Source organism: Colobus angolensis, unplaced genomic scaffold, assembly GCF_000951035.1.
Source record: "Colobus angolensis palliatus isolate OR3802 unplaced genomic scaffold, Cang.pa_1.0 Scaffold134, whole genome shotgun sequence".
NCBI lineage: Eukaryota > Metazoa > Chordata > Mammalia > Primates > Cercopithecidae > Colobus > Colobus angolensis.
Window position 1 is genome coordinate 7,258,455 of NW_012114422.1, and position 19,017 is coordinate 7,277,471.

General features: G+C 35.4%; 1 protein-coding gene across 2 annotated transcripts in view; it reads right to left on the minus strand.

The window, feature by feature from the left end:
* CSMD3 (CUB and Sushi multiple domains 3) overlaps positions 1-19,017 on the minus strand; it is a 1,254,780-nt gene that overhangs the window by 589,953 nt on the left and 645,810 nt on the right. For both annotated transcript variants that reach the window (XM_011934353.1, XM_011934352.1), the window contains one exon: positions 5,890-6,002. In XM_011934353.1, coding sequence (XP_011789743.1) covers positions 5,890-6,002 — 113 coding nt within the window. The remainder of the gene's footprint in view (positions 1-5,889; positions 6,003-19,017) is intronic.

A 19,017-nucleotide genomic window follows, 5' to 3' on the forward strand; every position in this document is an offset into this window, starting at 1 on the left:
AAAAAAAAAAAAAAAAAAAAAAAGTTATACCAGTATCACCAAGTGAAATCACCTTTAGAATTTACCACCTTAGAAAAAATATTTTCTTTCACTCAGAAACTATCTCAATTGTCCCAGATGCTTTACTGATAACCTTTTTATTCATTTATTTTTTTTTTTTGAGATGGAGTCTCATTCTATAGCCCAGGTTAGAGGGCAGTGGCGTGGTCTCAGCTCACTGCATCTTCCACCTTCCCAAGTTCAAGCAATTCTCCTGCCTCAGTCTCCTGAGTAGTTGAGATCACAGGCACGCACCACCACGCCCTGCTAATTTTTGTATTGTTAGTAGAGACAGAGTTTCACCATGTTGGCTAGGCTGGTCTTGAACTCCTGACCTCAGATGATCCACCCACCTTGGCCTCCCAAAGTGCTGGGATTACAGGTGTGAGCCACCACATCCAGCCTGGACTGATAACCTTTTAAAGGGAATTCTGATTAGTTTGGCCCAAACCTGTAGAGCTGTACAGAATTAGGAGAAATAAGGTTTATCAGAGTCTGGAGAAGTTCAGTCACTGGTACAGAAAGAATTGCCAGGCAGGGATAAAAGCAGATGCAAAGAGAGAAAGAGAAAAAATTAACCCCCTTGAAATTAATATACGCATAAGTAAAATATCAGTATACTATATTATTTTTTCAAAGAAACTTTTGTTAAAAAAGAAAATGTACGTGAAATGTGCATACGTTTGAAAATTATTGTGTACGACCTGGAAATTTTTCTAATAAAATATAAATGACCAGCATTAATTGAAGAAGAGATCTGAAGAGATTATAGTCAAAGGAACAAAAATTAAGTTTGCTAAATATTTACCTTTAAATAAAAATGTCCAGATAGTTTTATGGCTACGGTCTTTCTTACTCTAAAAATCATGTAAATTTTATGATTGTTATTCATACTATTCCAAGGCGTTGACAAATTTCCTGACTCATCCTGTAATACTACCATATTCTAAAACCCAAATTTTATAAAACCAACACAAAAAGAAACTCTAATTCAAATTCACAAATATAATTATTTTAGTCAAATCATTAGCAAATTGATCCCAGGGTGTACTAAGGAATTGGTCATCATGTTCAAGAAGGTTTTATTACAGAAATGAAAGTTTGCCCCAGTATTAGAAAAAACTATGAATACAGTTAAAGGAGAGATATAAATAAATACATGATTGTGTCAATGGATACAGAAAAAATGTTTGACTAGAAGTTAGATGAAATGTATTTGAACTCCCTGAAATTGGTAAAGATTCTAACCCTTGTCAAATATATTAAATGTTCAAATATAAAGTCATTGCCATCCAAAGAAGAATAAGACAGAAACACTAGCTCTCATCGCTATAATTTAATGGAATTTTGAGGGTTTCAATCTCCTACAATAGGCCTCTGGCAAAAATTATAACATTGAGATTGAAGATAAATATGCTGAGGAAGGTAGAGGGAATTCAAGAATGCGCCTGAGTCTCAGATAAAAGTAACATTGGCGTATACCCTCTAGGCATGTCATGTGGTGATAGTAAACACATATTTGCTTAAGCCACTATTAGTTGGGTTTTCTGTAATGTGCCAATACATGTCCTCCTAATTATTACAATGCTTAATCATGAAATAATTAAAATTAATGAAGCATTAAATCCTGTGGCCAATACCACACAGAGGTACAGAAATCAACAATGTTTCTTTATAATAGTAATAATCAGTTAGCATTCCTAAATAATCCAAGTCTTAAGAAACACCAAGTAACTATATGAAAATAAAAACTTGCAGACATCTCCTATGTGAAATCAGATAGCTCAGTAATTTATCTCAATCTTTTGGTGTCCCGCTGCTCTTCACACTGATTAGGGTTTCCAGCTTTTCCTAAAAACCCCTCAAAATCACTTAGGATATACTATTGCATAATGGAAAAAAGAATGAAGTCAATAAACTCAGAGTTGCAACTATACTCTGCAATATGATTATGATTAACCATTCATGTTCATTCATTTATTCAGGCATGCCACAAATATTTGTTGTTTGCTTTCTATGTGTTAGGTATCATGCTAGATTCTGGGAATACAGCAATAAACAAAGCAGAACAAACTTCCTATCATCATGGTGCTTAAATCCTAGTCAGTTTTCTCATCTGTAAAAATGAGTAATATTTCTTACCTCTTACTCTTCTAATCAGATTTAATGAGTTAATGTAGGCAAAATAATTGGAATATGCAAGGTTCTTCATAATTGTTAATTATTGCTCTAATGTTCCTTAAGCTAAGACAAAGTTGAAAATATATCTAAAAAGTTGCTCAGTGTTAATGGATGTTAATGTGTCTATTGAAAAGAACTCTCTTTTTTCTTGCATTCTGATTAATACGCATTTGAAAAAATGACAATATAAAAACAAGGAAACAAGCCTAATATTTCTAAGGGAAATGGGGCAAGGTGGACAGCTAGGTTATACTTCCTTTTCAGCAAGACATTTAGTTCACATCTTAAATCGTAGTTTTGGCAAACAAAAAAAAATCTCCTGTGAATGAGAATGGCCATGACATTGTTACATGCATCTACAAGGATGTTACTGATTTTTAAAAGTTAGGAATATCATTAACTTCTCAAGATCCGGTGGCATTTTATTAACTTATGCTATGGTATACAGTAATCAGCACACTGTCTTGAACAGAAACATGAAATTAATCCTAGTTGAATAAAAATTGACTAAATTTAGAATAAAGGACTGTTTTGTTGATTTGCAACATTTGTTGCCTTCTTATATTTTAAGATAGACATTGTCCAAACTCCATAGATAAAAGAATTCATAGTTCCACAGATTTAAAGCAGAAGTTCTAAACTTAATGACTACTTAATCAGGTAATTATGTACTATTTTACATTCATACATAAATTTTTGTTCCTTTGTCAATAGTACAGTCTTAGAACAGTCATTTTCAAACTACGTTTTTTGGAGTCCTAGGATTCTTCCTACATTTGGAGGGAATGAGAAGCAATCAGATCAATTGAGGGTACCAAGTCTTCTTCCCATCCTTGTTCTACCAGTGAAGCCCAGCTTTTACTCTTTTTTCTATTTTGAGTTTCTAACAGAAGACGTCATTTGAAATCATATTTTCTTTAAAATAGTTTCAAAAACTCTCTTAATTAGCAAAATACAACTTAAGAATAAAAATATATCACAAAAGACAGGACTAAATTGCATATTTTAGTCGCTATTTTTAAAATGTTAAAAACTTGAGACAAACTACTCAATAAATACATATATTTAATTTAGAGGAGATCTGCATTTAATGCTATCTTATGCAAAATCTACAGGTTACAAAAACAGAAGATGTCTTTAGATCAATCTGGAAAAGTTTTTAGCAGGTGTTCCATTTAGAACCAACACACAACTCAACAGAGAGCATGGTAATTACGAAAATTATTTTTAGTACGGAACTTGCTAAAACTATGTGCACATCAAAATTTGTAACTTCTCAATGTGAACCCTGCTTCAACTCTGAGCTCAGGTTTTAAATTACGGAGAATGCAAAACCATGATTTTCACAGTACAAAAAAAAATCCTGGTAAACTAAACTTTTGAGGACATATTTTCCTTAGTATTACCTAACTTATATAGGCCAAATCATTTATTCAGTTTAATTAAGTAATTATTAGGTACCTATGATGATGGCAGGGATATTGCTAGCATAAATACAAAGACAAGTAAGACATATTTTCTATTTAGTTATATAATACATCTGATTCATGGTTTATAAAATAGAGAAAGTGGTCTTCTGTGATGGGAAGAGTTAACGAAGTCTTCACAGAAGAGTGAATATTTGAACTTTGCTTTGAAGGATGAGTGAGGAGGTGCTAAGTTAAAATTAAAAACAGTGATTCAGGTAAATTTACTGAATGTCCAAAGAAGCAAAGTTGTGAAACAACTTGCAGGGTTCAGAGACTTATGGGTATTCTGGTAAAATTAGAGTTTATGGAAAAAGAGAAAATCAGATGGAGAAAGCTGGAGGAAATGATGTATGGAGATTTTTGATTTTATCTCTAGGGATAAAAAATAGAGAATTTTGAGCATCACAGTAATATGATCATCACTCTGATGCTGGAAGATTATCATTAGTAATGTGCAGCAGGTTGGACTGGAAGAGACACTTCCAGTCTAAGGAAAAGGAGGGAGAAAAATAAGGGCATTACTCATTTAGAACGTCCAGGGTCGGTTTCAAACCAGTCATCTCTGTGAATTTTTAAATTACTATTGTTGAAAACTGAGCAGAAGGAGAACAATATGTTTAACTGTGCTACTCTACAATGTACTTCTAGCTCTTGAATTGCAGCAGAGGGGAGAACTGTGTAAATATCAATAGAACTCCCTGCTGCTCCAACCTATTCACGAGTTTTAATAAATGTTTCTTGTTCAAGCATTTTCATTAATAATTAATACAGTTTCTAATGTTTAAATCACTATAGATTTTCTGACAGGTAACCTTCATAAGATGGAGAAAATAATAGAAACCACAGGAATACAAGAATGCCAAGTTTGCTTAGCCATTTAGAGGGAGAAGGGGAAGAAAAAGAAAAAAGATATATTTCAAGAAGTATGACTGGGTGAGTGGATCTGTACTTCAAATCAGCATTACACAATATTTCCTAGTAACAAATGTGCACATAGACCACCTGCAGGTAAAATACAAGTTGCCAGAAAAAAAAGACAGATAATCACGTGTAACATAAGCCAATTGTTCTTTAAATTTTGTAACCTTGCTTTATTTACTGGGGATAGAGGTGGATTTTAAATTGAGGAAGAATATATTAAGACTACAATCAAGCTAACCTTTTTAATAAACTGACATTTACATAGATTTCTTGAACTATTCAAATTAATATAGTACCAAATTTAGTCACAAGAAAAAAAAAAAAACACAGAATGAATGTGTTCTGCCTCTCTGACAATATCATGCATTCATGTTCATGTGTCCAGAAACAAAAGCATGGCAGTATTTGTAAGAGAAAACTCTGATTGAAAATTATTATTATGCAAGTAAAATAATTTTTCACAGTAATTATTTAATTGGTAAGATAGAAAATAATAATTTTACCACAATAGTAATGATAAATTCAAGCAACATAACATTCTGATGGTCTCCTACATATTTTTGTTTTTAAAACAGATTTTTAATTGAGTTTATTAGTACTTTTTTTCAGTCAGAATTGCAAATTTGCATGTCTAATATGTATATTGTGTGTATGTATCGGTTTTAATTGAGGTCCAACATGTGTGGAAGGTATCTATGACCTCATAATGCTTGCATCTATTTCTGGTAAATGAAACTAGAACAAAATATTTTGTTATACATACATAGTTAATCACTGATCTGTATCTCTACCGACACTGGGATGGGCAAAAGCAATTTCACAAATTGGTGATCTATGCTTTATATGTTTGATAGATTACAAAAAAAAAGATTTGTGTATTGGAATATTTAGGGATTTCAGTCCTTTACTGTTATATTTAAGTATTTAATAATTAGTGGAATCTTTGCCAGGAAAATTATTTAAAGTATATAAAATCTCATGTCTATTCTGGGGAAGACTAGGAGTCTAGAGTGATTGAAACACAAGGATAGTATAATAAACTGGGAGAAAGATGAGTTATGCAAAATAGACGCATTTTAAAGGAAAAACTAATTTTATTTAAAGATAAGTGTAATCAACATTTGTAGTTAAATTAAAGAGGAAATTATTTTTATTGAAATGTGTTCTTTCGTATGTTCTGCAAAACTTTTAATTTTGTAGATGCAATTAAACGTGAATTTAAAATATTCTCTGGTGGTATTAAGATAACATATTTCCTATAGTAGCAATTCATCATTACCTTTGTAGTTAACCTTGAAACCAACAGATCCAACACTTTCGTCTGTTTGAAGGTGCAGCCACATTTGGCTACTCATGCTCACTATCAAGTCTGGTACAAAGCTTCCAGTCAACCTAAAAAGAGATGGACAAAGAAGGAAGAAATGGGTTATTAAAACACCCTCTGCATACAAATTATAAGACAAATGTGTTTCTCAGTACTTTCTTTGCTAGAAAAAAAAGTCAGATAAACATACAGGAGGATGTGTTGATGTAACAGAAGGGACAAACTACACAATTTGGTGATAAAGGTTATTATAAAAATATTATTCTGTGTTTAACTAGGATAGATCTTTCATGTTCCTGTGGCAAGGTCATGCAATTTTAGACCATCAGAGAGTCCTACACAGTACTTCCTTTTGAACTGAAAAGAAAAAGGATTTATACAAATATTCAAGTATTTTTAACACCACAAATATATCTTAAACATTCCCAGTTTCACAGAACTTTGTTCTAGAGAAATATTGTTAAAATATTTCTATGCAAAACAATAAAGTGGCCAAAAGTATAACCAAACCCTTTGCAATACTGATGTCGAATACACAAGCCTTAAAATATAGTACCTGCATTATAGGCTGCCCATGTCACATATGTTTTTCTGTAAATAGTTTTATTTAAAGAAATATGCTGCTAATCTGATGCAGCATAACTGTATCCATTCATTACTAATCCCTCATTCAGTAATGCACAGTTTTGTAACCATAAGAAGGGAAATTACTTCATGTTTTTTCTGTCATTAATGATGCTGTAGTTGCATATTTGAACTGAAGCCAAAGGTCATAAGAAGGATGAAAGCAAATGAGTAAATAAGACCTTAGGTTGAGGGAAAGTCTATCCAGAATAGGAAAGAGGATAAAATGGATTCACTGTAGAGTAAATGTCCACATTGATAAGGGATTCTAAATTACATATAGAAAGACAGGTTTCCAAAGGAAGAAATTACTGAACACTTGCCTACTTTATTGCTAAAACCATGAGGATTGCCGGAAAATTACATCAGGAAAGTATAAAGTTTCCTTTCATTGTAAAAACCTGAGAGTATTTAGTCTCTTGTATAGTGGTTCTACTACGAATACACCAGCAGAGGGCAGTGTGATTGACCATACCCTGGAAGTGACTATGGCAGCAAAATGCCCTGTGCGTAGTCAACTATTAAAAGAGTAAAAATGACCTCAGAAAACTCCATTGGCAGTACACATATGTAACCAGTGGCCAGTGTTACAGGATTTGTGGGAATTTGTTACAAAGAAACATGGTAAAACATATTATTTAATTATGGATTATATATTACATTGAAGAACACCGTAAGATACCAAGATGCCATAATGCATTATGGAACTTTACATTATCTTCATTTCCTTCTTCCTGATAAAAAACATTTTAAATTACCATAATATAAAACACACTCACACATGTATATTGTCTATATATACACACAATCATTTGAAACATCTTTTAATTAAACTTTGGGGCATGTGAACTTTCAAATTGGTGATTCTTAGGTACTAGTTTTTGAGCTATTGTAGAGAGGCAGATGCAGGTTTATGGGCAAGGGTAAAGACTCCAGCTTGGAGGCAGAACACAAAGTAAAATAAACCCATTATTAAATGGGGATGAGAGCTTGTATCTACATAGCATGTGCATCAGCTATACCATATCAAACATGCCAGCAAACGACCTCGAAGTGAATACTACCAGTTGTTTTTTCTGGGAAAATTGAAGTATTTCTCTTTTTTACATCCTCCTATAACGTTCGCAATCCTGAACTGTTGTATTATCCTGAAACTTCTAGAATGGTATTTTGTCAGTTCATGAACAACTAACACTTGCAAGCTAAATTGTTCCCTTGCTAACTTATCCTATTGCCCCGATTTCACCTAGTTCCCAACTCATTGCTGGTGTAAGGGTATATGTAATCTAAAAATAATAGTAAAATAATATTTAAAATTTTCTGATGTCAAAAATTAAAACTCCCCCCTTAATTTCTCTTTAGCATTTCTTTTAGAAAACTTGAAAGTATAAGTTCTGTTTATTTTAGATGTATCTAAATATTTTAAGAGTTAAATGAGACTCTTGCCAGTTTTGCATTCCAGGAACTTTTCTCTTGGTGGCCTTGGAACCACCTCTTTAAACTGTGAACATCAAAGAGGATGATGCCCTGTCTCTCTGTTTCTGGGGAGTTAAGCCTGAGTACTTAGTACTTAGCTCTTTGATTTAATTTCCTGCTTGTCATAATGATAGGAAATGTTCTATTTTTTTTATTTTTTGTTTTGATAAAGGCAATTAACATGTATGCAATGGACTATATCTTCCTAGCTATATATTATTTCTTTATTTTATTTTATTTTTTGCAATCTCCTTAGCAGATTTCCTATAATGCACATCACAGTTTGGTTTAATCCTATTTAACAGAATAAAAACTATTTCATTTTTCCTTCCATTTTATGGAGAGCTTTTACTGGGCTGGCAAAAGATTTTATTTTTAACCACATTTCTCCAACTACTTCGTAAAAAGGATTGGGATATGAATGGTAGTTTTTGAATTGAGTGGACCAGCTGAAGGTCCATTGGCCCCACAGCAACCATATAAGAGTCCCTGAATTATACAAGTTCTCCCTTTTTGATCTTTGCTTTTTTGAAATAGTATCTGGATAGACCACTCTTTCCAAACTCAAATTTTATTAATGAGTATACACGGATAATTGGGACTCAAATTCCATCAGGATTACAATTACCTTTGATGGTGGAAAAATAGGGGAAGCCAAGGATATTGCCTGCAGTTCTTTCTCCTAAACAGCTAATATCTCTGTCATATTCGGAATACATACAAGTACCAAACCTCTCAGAATTTGTTATGATTCTTAGACCTCATCCCAAGCAAATGAACTGCTGGTATTTACTGGATAGGTATTATTCTTAGAGGAAAGTTAAAAAGATCTGCATAACCAGAAGGAAAGATTGAGAAGAATGGAAGAAGAAATGGATAAATTAAAGGCACTTTCATTGAATCTTCTTCCTTTTTCTGCTATCTCTGCTTTTTCTGCATCCCTTATGTCTCTTTATTCTTCTCTTCCTTAACAGACTCCTGAGCAGATCAAAACAATGGTGTTTTAGACCTCTGGTTCTCCTAGTTAGTGTATTTCCCCACAAAGGACAAGGCCATGACTTCTTTAGCTGGTAATGAATTATCTGCCTTGTTTGAGGACACAGATTTGTGTGCCTCATGCCCTAACCCTGAGCCTAATCAATGTTTTAGCCCATATTGTGCCCTCCAAAGTCACTTATCATTTATATTTCATGTATTTAGGGAAGGAGAAATTATGAAGGAACATGATTAGGGCATAATTGAGAACTTGTATAAAAGACTGTCCCCACATGAAGACAAAAAGAAGAGTGGTATCACTAGCTTTTTTTGAAAAAAATAGTGTTAGTCTAATAAACAGTAACATGGACAATAAGCCAAAAAGTCATATAATTCTACGTTTATTTTGTCACAATGTGAGAAAGACCAGCTCTTCTTGTTTGATCACCAGTGAAGCTGATGTCATTGAGAAGTTATATAGACCTCCTTGCCAGCTTATACATCTCAAATAAAAGCTTCTTTTTCTGCTTCCCAGAAGTTTGCAGGCATTCCCTGCAGCATGTTTTCAGTTTACAGTCCCAGGCACAAAGATGTGCACAGGATACAGTGTGTAGTTCTGCAATCAGCAGACTCTGCTCATATGACGGAACAAGCACATTGGGGACCAGAAGATGACCCACTGCACCAAGAGGTAGTAACTGTTCATCACCCTCCACAAAATAAGAAATAACTAAGATTTGTAGACTCACTGAAAGTGACTGCTTACAGCTGTACTTGAAATCTTTCCTCTAAAAGTGAGTTGGTTGAAACTGCAATGGTGTATCTGAAAGACAAAGGAGTCTGCCATTGATTTCCATTAGCAGTTTGTGGAGGCTTTCTCAAAATCTACTGGCATGGATCCAAGGGTAGTTCAAAATTTTTGTCTCAGGTCCCTTGATGACTATCCAAATTCAAATTAGAGGAAAGGTATTAGGATGGTAAGGACAGACTCAAATGTTAGCAGCAGTTACTTAGTTTTGGGACAATCTAGAGAAATGTGAAGGAGAAAAGAAAAAGAAAAGATATGTTAATTATCCAGTAGGAACTATTTAGTAAAAGGAATAACCCCTACTCTGGCCAGCCTGTAGAGTGAGCAAAGACGGAAAACAAAACCATATGCCATACTGCAAGAAGTCAGATGTTGGAGGAGGGATTGGAGAAAAGAGAATCCAGAGGATGCAGCAACTGCTGAAACAAGGGAATCAGGAAAGCCAGAAGGCTGGGGAATAGTTTGGGAATGACCTAAAACTGACAGATTGAGGGGGATCTCAGATGTGGGAACTGATGATATGTACATTTCAATAACTTTTTCTCAGGCTAACTCATTGCCTTGCCCTTCTTTCTTTTTTAAGATGGAGTCTTGCTCTGTTGCCAGCCTGGAGTGCAGTGGCATGATCTCGGCTTACTGCTACCTCCCCCTCCCGGATTCAAGCGATTCTCCTGACTCAGCCTCCTGAGCAGTTGGGACTACAGGTGCACACCACTATGCCCAGCTAATTTTTGAATTTTTAGTAGAGATGGGGTTTCACCATGTTGACCAGGATGGTCTCAATCTCTTGACCTCGTGTTCCGCCCCCTGGGCTTCCCAAAGTGCTGGGATTACAGGTGTGCATTTTCTCGTAGCTGCTTGTGCTACTTATTCTGTGGTTTCCCCAGATAAATCTTACTTTGCATCTGGAGTGAATGAACACAGGTTGCTGGTATTTTGAGTTCGCCTTCTACTTGCTCCTTTTCTTCTGTGGTTCCCACACAAATAAGGCCTCATATTGGGAATAGGTTTTCTTAGTTTTCTCCTCATCCTCCCATAAACCTATTGTGAGGAGGCCTGCTGGGAAAATTAAAGACTATCATATTCTATATCCCATAGGCAGTGTCTGTAGAACTCCCTGGAATAAAAGAAATCTGATTACTGTGTACATTCTGAAAGAAAAGGGGTATTCCAAAAAGTGGCTTTCTCACACTGTGCTGGATAAGTTCCCTGAACTGAAACAAGTCAGTTCATCACTTTGGGCCCTAGAAAGTGGTTTAGTTTGAAGTGTAGAATCAATAAAAATTGTTTACAAAAAGCATAAGCAGTGGCCATGTGTCAAACAATACCCTTTGTCAAAAGCTCTATTTGAATAAATAAAAACAGTCAAAAAATTTGAAAGACAAGTGGTAATTTTATAAAGACACTCACCCTGTAATATTAATACTGCCACATTTCCAGAAAGGAAAGAATGTAAATGATATAAAGATGATTGATTTTTGTACAAGATCTTAAAGAAGAAAATAAATTTATTGCTCCATTCACACCTGTAGTTTCTAACACCAGAAACTTTAGTATTTTGCTACCATCCTCTGCAAAGGTTTTTCTCCAGTTTATCTATGATCTGTTTTTTTTATCATTGCTCTAGTAAACAAGTTTACATTTCTGTTGCTGTTTTACTTAGAAAGGAGTTCAGTATTTATGAAAAAGTATTCCTCAAGGATTTCTTGACTCTCCTACCATTTCTCTAATCATTTACAGAAAAATTTAGAGGAATTTGTCCCAGTAGGGGGATCTGTAAGTCATCAGCATGTTGATGGTTTGCTGGTAGACTCAGAAACTAAAGAGCAATACAAAACTGACACTTTGGTTTTGTTACAATTCTCCCTTCAAAAGAGCATAAGCCTTCAATAGACAAATTTCAAAATTGCCAAACTGAGATAAAATATTTAGAGCATCTGTTGATGCTGAAAGCCTTATATAGGCGTCAGCCATTTTGTAGATAAAATGTTCTTCTACAAAAAAACAATTTAAAACATTTTTGGGACTAGTAGAATATTGTGGACAGTGAAATTCAGTTTTGGTAGAGTGGCCAAAACTCTAATGAAATAGCTGCATAATAATTCCTCAGATCCTTTGATTTGTTCAGTAGAATTTGAAGAAGTGTTCAAATTAAAATTTGCTATAGTATAAACTTTGGGAGTTCCAAATTTTGCAGAGTCTTTCCACTTGCTTTGTTATGAAAATAAAGGGACTACTTTTGGAATTTTAACTCAAAAGTTGGGATTACGTGATACACTAATAACAAATTTCTTAGTGTCCTTGGAGGCAGTGACAATGTTGATGACAAGATGCTATGGCAGTAGCAGATAATTTTTAAAAAGGCTCAAACCCTTACCTGCAGTCACTTATATGCATATCCCCCATGCTGTGACAGCTATCTTGCAAGTGTAAAAAATCCAGAACCTGTGGGTATGCCATCAGACTAGTTAATAAGAAGCATTGATCCCAGTATTGTGCTTAGGAGATGCAATATCCTAAATTGTGTTACTCTTTTACCATATCCTGATCAAACAGATGACCATGATTGTATTATAGTGGTAAGAGAAGTCACTAAGCTCTGATCAACTGATTTGATATTCTTGTTTGTAATGAGGCTGAGAAAGGATGGGACTTGGCTTCAGCTTACCTCTTCTAGAACATCCTTTCTTGCATTCCCCTGATCACAAACCCATACCACTACTTCACTGATACCATACTTGTTAATAGTCATACGAAGAAAATAGCGATTCTATGTTCTTCTTCTGTGCTCTTATAATGTGTAACCATGCCTTTTGTTTAAATAATTCCAGAAAAATGGTCTTAGAAGACTCAAAATCAAACCAAGTTTGCAGTTTCCCACCTTGGGAAGGAATGCGGCACTATCGATTTACAGTCTTGTTGCCACTGGACAGATCACCATGTGGCCCATTGCTTAAGATAACCATCACAATCAGATAACACTAACCCATGTACCCTACCAGTTATGTGCTGTGCACAGAACAGCCTGTGTACCTTACCCTTGATGTCAAGTCCTGAGTTACCTAGTAAAGAAATTCCTTACTGGCTTTTTTTGGAGAGCCAGTTGGAGGACCCTTGTGACTCTGCTCTCTCCCTTGTGCTTAAGCACAAGCCCTGAAATAAATGCCTTGTCTGGAAAATCTACTGGGCTTCTTGTTAATTTCCATTACATAGGGAGCCACAGAGCCTGTGGTCTTTAGCAATAATGCCAATTTAATAATATTTACTGGTAGACATGTTCTTGGGATAAAAATGGCCCAATTTAAGGTTTTGTATGCTATGGTGACCTCTTACACGACATTTTGGAAGCTTATGCTTTGCCTAGAATTAAGCTGACACAAGCAGCACAGTTAATAGAAGTTACTAGAGTTGCAAGATTTGATAGCTAGGTTGGAAGGTAGGAAGGTAGGTAGGTACGTAGGTAGGAAATACATGTTTGGTGTCCGTCACATAGGCGAGCAAATTTGGAGAAATAGAAGCTTCTTGTCTTTGAGGGGAAGTAAAATATCTCATGGAAAACTGATTTTTTTTTTTTTAGGAGCCGTACAACTGTCCTATCAGATCAGTAATCATTTGTAGAGCTCACATAGAGCAGAGTGACACAATTGTTTAATGCAACTATTATAAAGGAGGCTAAAAATATTTGACTGAACTATGAAAATTCCCTAATAAAGTAACCCCTATACCACAATTCTTATTTATTTGATTAATAATGTGTCATTGACGTACTCATCTATGTAAAATGGGGACTTTAAAGACCCTAGACTTTTACTGTACTTACATAAAAATAAAATTATTCCAAAAATATTAAAGAGAAGAGCTAGGCCGGGCGCGGTGGCTCAAGTCTGTAATCCCAGCACTTTGGGAGGCTGAAATGGGCAGATCACGAGGTCAGGAGATTGAGACCATCCTGGCTAACACGGTGAAATCCCGTCTCTACTAAAAAATACGAAAAACTAGCTGGGCCAGGTGGCGGGCGCCTGTAGTCCCAGCTACCCCGGAGGCTGAGGCAGGAGAATGGCGTAAACCCGGGAGGCGGAGCTTGCAGTGAGCTGAGATCGGCCACTGCACTCCAGCCTGGGCGACAGAGCGAGACTCCATTTCAAAAAAAAAAAGAGAAGAGCTATATGTCAGAATAATTATTTACAGTCTATTCTTAAGGTATATGTGGCAGTTTCCCCCAACCAGCTTTCCCAGAAATTAAGTGGCAGTTGGATTTCACAGAATTAGTGTCTACAAAAAGTAAGATATTTTGTCTAGTTATAGGGTATATGATGTTTAGATAGTCTGAAGTCTTTCCATCTTTAAACGTGAATGCTCAAGCTGGGTAAAGTATCTTTTAATACCCATGATTTCCACTTTGGGGCTACAGAAGCATAATGAATCAGAGAGAGGAAGTCATCTTATTTTCACTGTCACCTAGTAATTATGCAATTATCTATAGATTCCTATAAGATGAATGGAACTCATTTGCTGAGATTTAGCAATATACTGGATGGATTAAAATGGCCTAGAATTTTACTGTTAGCATTGTCAAAAATTAGAATGACCTCTGCAAACAAGCATGATATTTTTGCCTTTGAACTAATGATTGCCAGACCTATGAATTTCAGTCAGAAATCATATCCTGTGCCCAATTTAACTGAATTCTCTCTTAATCATGTTCATACTCCAAGGTACTTATTTCTTCCTTAGAATCTCTGAGACACAAAATCATAAGGACCTGGAAGGACCTGTTGAAAGAAATTCGCCACCCTATTGAACTGGAGATTCGATTTATCTGAAAGTGTTCCAGAGGTAAGATGAGCTGATCCTGTGCTAGAAGGATCAAGTGCTCTTGATGACCCACATGGCTAGCAAAGTGAAAGAAAATCTCACACAGCTTCATGCTTGCCATGTGGAGCCATCATCTCAGAAGAATTTGACAGTAGTTCCTACAAAGGACTCAAAACAAGTTTTCTAGATAAATAATTTTGGCTCTGAACTCAACTGAAAGAAGAAATTCCAGCAAGCTTATGCTCATAGACTGCTCTGTTGTCCTAGTCACAGTAACGTTATTTCAATTACTTTAAGAACCACATTTTATTAAAAAAAAATGTTATGTGTTACACTACTTTTTCTTTGTGTGCTCCTGGTAATAGTTCCCACAATCACTTATTTCCAAACAGCTCAGAATTGGACTCCCAGTGATCAAGATGGGCTTAATGTTCCACTCACCCTAACTAAACTTTAGAAAACTTTAGTTGACTTTCTTTCTGACTACAGGTTCCTGACCTCCCGTTTCTTAAAGCATTTAAGTTAAAAAACTTGCAATTATAAATTATTTCTTTGCCCCTTTGGATGTAAATATTCAACAAAGAATATCTTTCTTAAGAACCTCCAAGCCATTCCTTTGAAATGTAATCATTGAAGGAGATAGCACCTGTCTCCCAGTCTCTATGGGAGGATAGGAGCTTAACTTCAACAAGAAACAATTGAAACTCAGATGATCTATATACATTGACTAATCTCTCATCTAAAGCTTTCAAGTGATTTTCCACTAACTCATTCCACTGCTTAAAAACCCTCCCACCTTTTATTTCCACAAAGTTGAGTTCAGTCTCTCTCCCCTACTGCAATAGTTTTGGAAAAAGTCTTTCTTGTTTAACTTGTCTGGTGCAATTTTTCTTTTACACCAGAATAGGGATGACAGTCAACAGTCCAATTGTTGGCAGAGTAAAAGTGAGACCATCTTCTCATTGATTTTTTAATAATCCCAAAGTAAAAGTAACTAATATGTGTCTAAATAGTTAATCCATAAATTTCAAACATGCAGGCACACACACAATTTTTTTAACTGATTTAAATGGAAGGATGAATTAGAATGAAAAACATCTAATTAGACAAACAAATCTGACATTTATAGGTAAGACTGCAATTGATAGGTCTAATATAAGTTAAGTAGCTTTGGGACACAAGTCTCTCCAGTCCAAATATCAATATATAAACAAAGGTAAATGTCTATTATTTGTAGAGATTCAATTGACTGTTATTATAATTAAATTATTGATTTGGGCTTATGTGAAACCTATAGGCTAAATTTTTCCACAAGAATTGTAACAAAGTCATGTATATTAAATATTGGAAGTTCAATCTGTACCCTTAAGAGGTGCCTCAAAACGATACTAGAAAATGATTGTCTTTGTGTTTTCCATCTCCAAAAAAATTGGAAAAATAAAATAAATACTAAAAGTCAGATTATCTTATAAATGTAATATTACTTAGGTTATTGATGAAAACTCAGAATAAGTTTTTTGGCCCTCCAAAAATATTTTATTTAAAAATTCAGGGCCGGGCGCGGTGGCTCAAGCCTGTAATCCCAGCACTTTGGGAGGCCGAGACGGGAGGATCACGAGGTCAGGAGATCGAGACCATCCTGGCTAACACGGTGAAACCCCGTCTCTACTAAAAGAAATACAAAAAGCTACCCGGGCGAGGTGGTGGGCGCCTGTAGTCCCAGCTACTCGGGAGGCTGAGGCAGGAGAATGGCGTAAACCCGGGAGGCGGAGCTTGCAGTGAGCTGAGATCCGGCCACTGCACTCCAGCCCGGGCAGCAGAGCAAGACTCCGTCTCAAAAAAAAAAAAAAAAAAAATTCAGATATTTGGGTTCTAGGGTTAAGTTACACCTCAGGCTTGGTTTAGTAAGATGTCATGAAGATCTACAAAATAATATTCAAATAGCTAATTATTTGAAAGTATAAGCAATGTAGATATTACAACAGTTTATAAAATTAATGGATGATGGAGAATTTTTGTTCATGACTAATCAAGAATCTGCTTGATCTATTCACTATTGGTTCACTTAAATAATATATTTAAAGGTTATTCCTTCAAGGCTAATAATACAATATGTTTTTAAATTAATTCTATTATATTTCTGATAATTACCTCACTTTGTATTTTACATTGGATTTGCTATATATTTTGATAACTGCAAACTGTCCAGAGAAGAGTAGAAACAGCAATACAGATAATTACAGTGTTATAAAATAGTAACAAAAAAGAAAATTTCTAAGTATAAATACAAATCTTTGAAAAAATGTAAACATTTTCTTGAAATTATAAAGGTAAGAGAACTCCCTGAACTCCACTTCTCTTTAGAATTTCCTATAGAAAACCTGAAGTTGTAAATGCTTTCTCTTTTTCTTTCAAATATGTCTAAATGTTTTAAAAGCTAAAGAAAATTCTTACAAGTTTTGCATTCCAAGAATGTCTTTCTTAGAGGTCTTGGAGTCATCTTTTTGAAACATGAACATCAAGGAAGATGGTATCCTGTCTTTCTGTTTCACTGAGTGTTAAAGCCTAGGCACTTGGCTCCATTATGTAACTTCTTGATTGTCATAAAGATAGAAGTGTATATTTTTCTTTCGATAAAGACAATTAACATGTGTGTAATGGATTATATCTATCAAGCTATATAAAAAGGGTGAGCTTTCTCTTTTTTGAATTCTCCTCTACAGATTGCCTATGATGCAGATCACAATCTGGTTTAATTTTTATTTCACAGAAAAACTGTTTCATTCCTTTTTACATTTTGTGAAGCGGATTCTTTGGGTTGGTAGGTGATTTTATTTTCATTATATTTTCTCAATACTTGATGTCTCACTGAAAACCCTGCTCTTTGTATAAAACCTCAGTGGCCAATTCTTCTCAGCTCCCTCTCAAAGACCTTGGTTTAGATTCAAATGGTAGAAACCTACCTGCTTTGGACAACTTTGTACTCAACCCTGACAGTAAAGGATGCTATGGACTGCAGAGGAAAGAGTCATATCATTCTTGTAAGACTCTCAAATAAGTCTTTAAATAGCTGTGTTTCAGTAAGTAGTCAGACATGAGCAGGGCAGGAGAGGGAATTCCCCACACCAGGAATATTAGGTGATCATCAGGTGATGGCCAGGCAATTATTAAACTATCTGTCTAATTGTTGCAGTCAGCAGGAGGGAAAGGCAGGCTCTCAGTAGATAGAAACACCTGAAACTGGTGATCAGTAGCTTCCTGATAAGATCTCAGGAGTTGGGTGAGTGGGCTTAAACATGTGTGCTAAGAGGTAAAATGCTGGAGTTTAACTGGTAAGACTTTACTGGTAAGAGGAAAAATGCCTCAAGTACACATGCATACAACTTCAGTAAACACACTTGGGCATGTGGCCCATCCCAAGTGCTGGCAGGCCACTGTGCATGCAGAGAGCCCATCCCAAAGAAAACCTGGGGAGAAGAGATGCAACCCCCCTGGAAGCATGCCAACATATAAAACCCCAAGTCAAAGGTCAAACCACACATTGAATCTCTCAAGTCGCCTGCTTGGTCGTCTTCCAAATGTACTTTACTTCCTTTCATTCCTGCCTTTAAATTTTTTAATAAACTCACTTCTACTCTAAAATTTGCCTCGGTCTCTCACTCTGCTTTATGCCTCTCTGTTGAATTCTTTCTTCTGAGGAGGCAAGAATTGAGCTGCTGCTGTCTTGAACAGATTTGCTGCCATGAACAGTTGTACCAATATTTAATACATCTTTTTCAATGTATTATTTGTTAATTTAAAAAATGCTTCTTTAATACATGCTCATTTACAGGCTGAGTAACTTCAGTGTTCTTAGTTCATTCTAGTCTTCCTAGTCAGTCACTTCATGCTAAAATGGAAGAGATAAAGTCTTAAATAGGTGCACTCAAAAATGTTTTTCAAGAATTGAAATAGTATATAAAATAAATAACATAATCTATTACATTTTTATTAGACTTGTGCAGATGAAAGGCCTTAGTCCACTTCAAAAGTTCTTTGAAAAATCAACTCACAATAAGGCAGATTAATAACAGAAAATTATGTAGAAAAAAACGAGTTCTTGTCACACGACCAGGAAAGATTGGGCTCACGGACACCTCTAAGTGTTAATGCCTAAGGTTCTTGCCTAGCCACGCCAAAGAATTGGTGTGGCAGCTGACCCGCGGCGAGTGAACTGAGAGAGAGAAAAAGCTGTAGGCTTTATTGAACAGACTGAAAGTACAAAGCTTCCACAGCGTGGAAGGGGTCCCAAACGAACAGGTACCCACAGTTAGATTATGTGATTGCCTTTTAAACTCTTTAAGGCGGGAAATACGTGGGGCAAGAAGATGTGTCCAGAGTGAGAA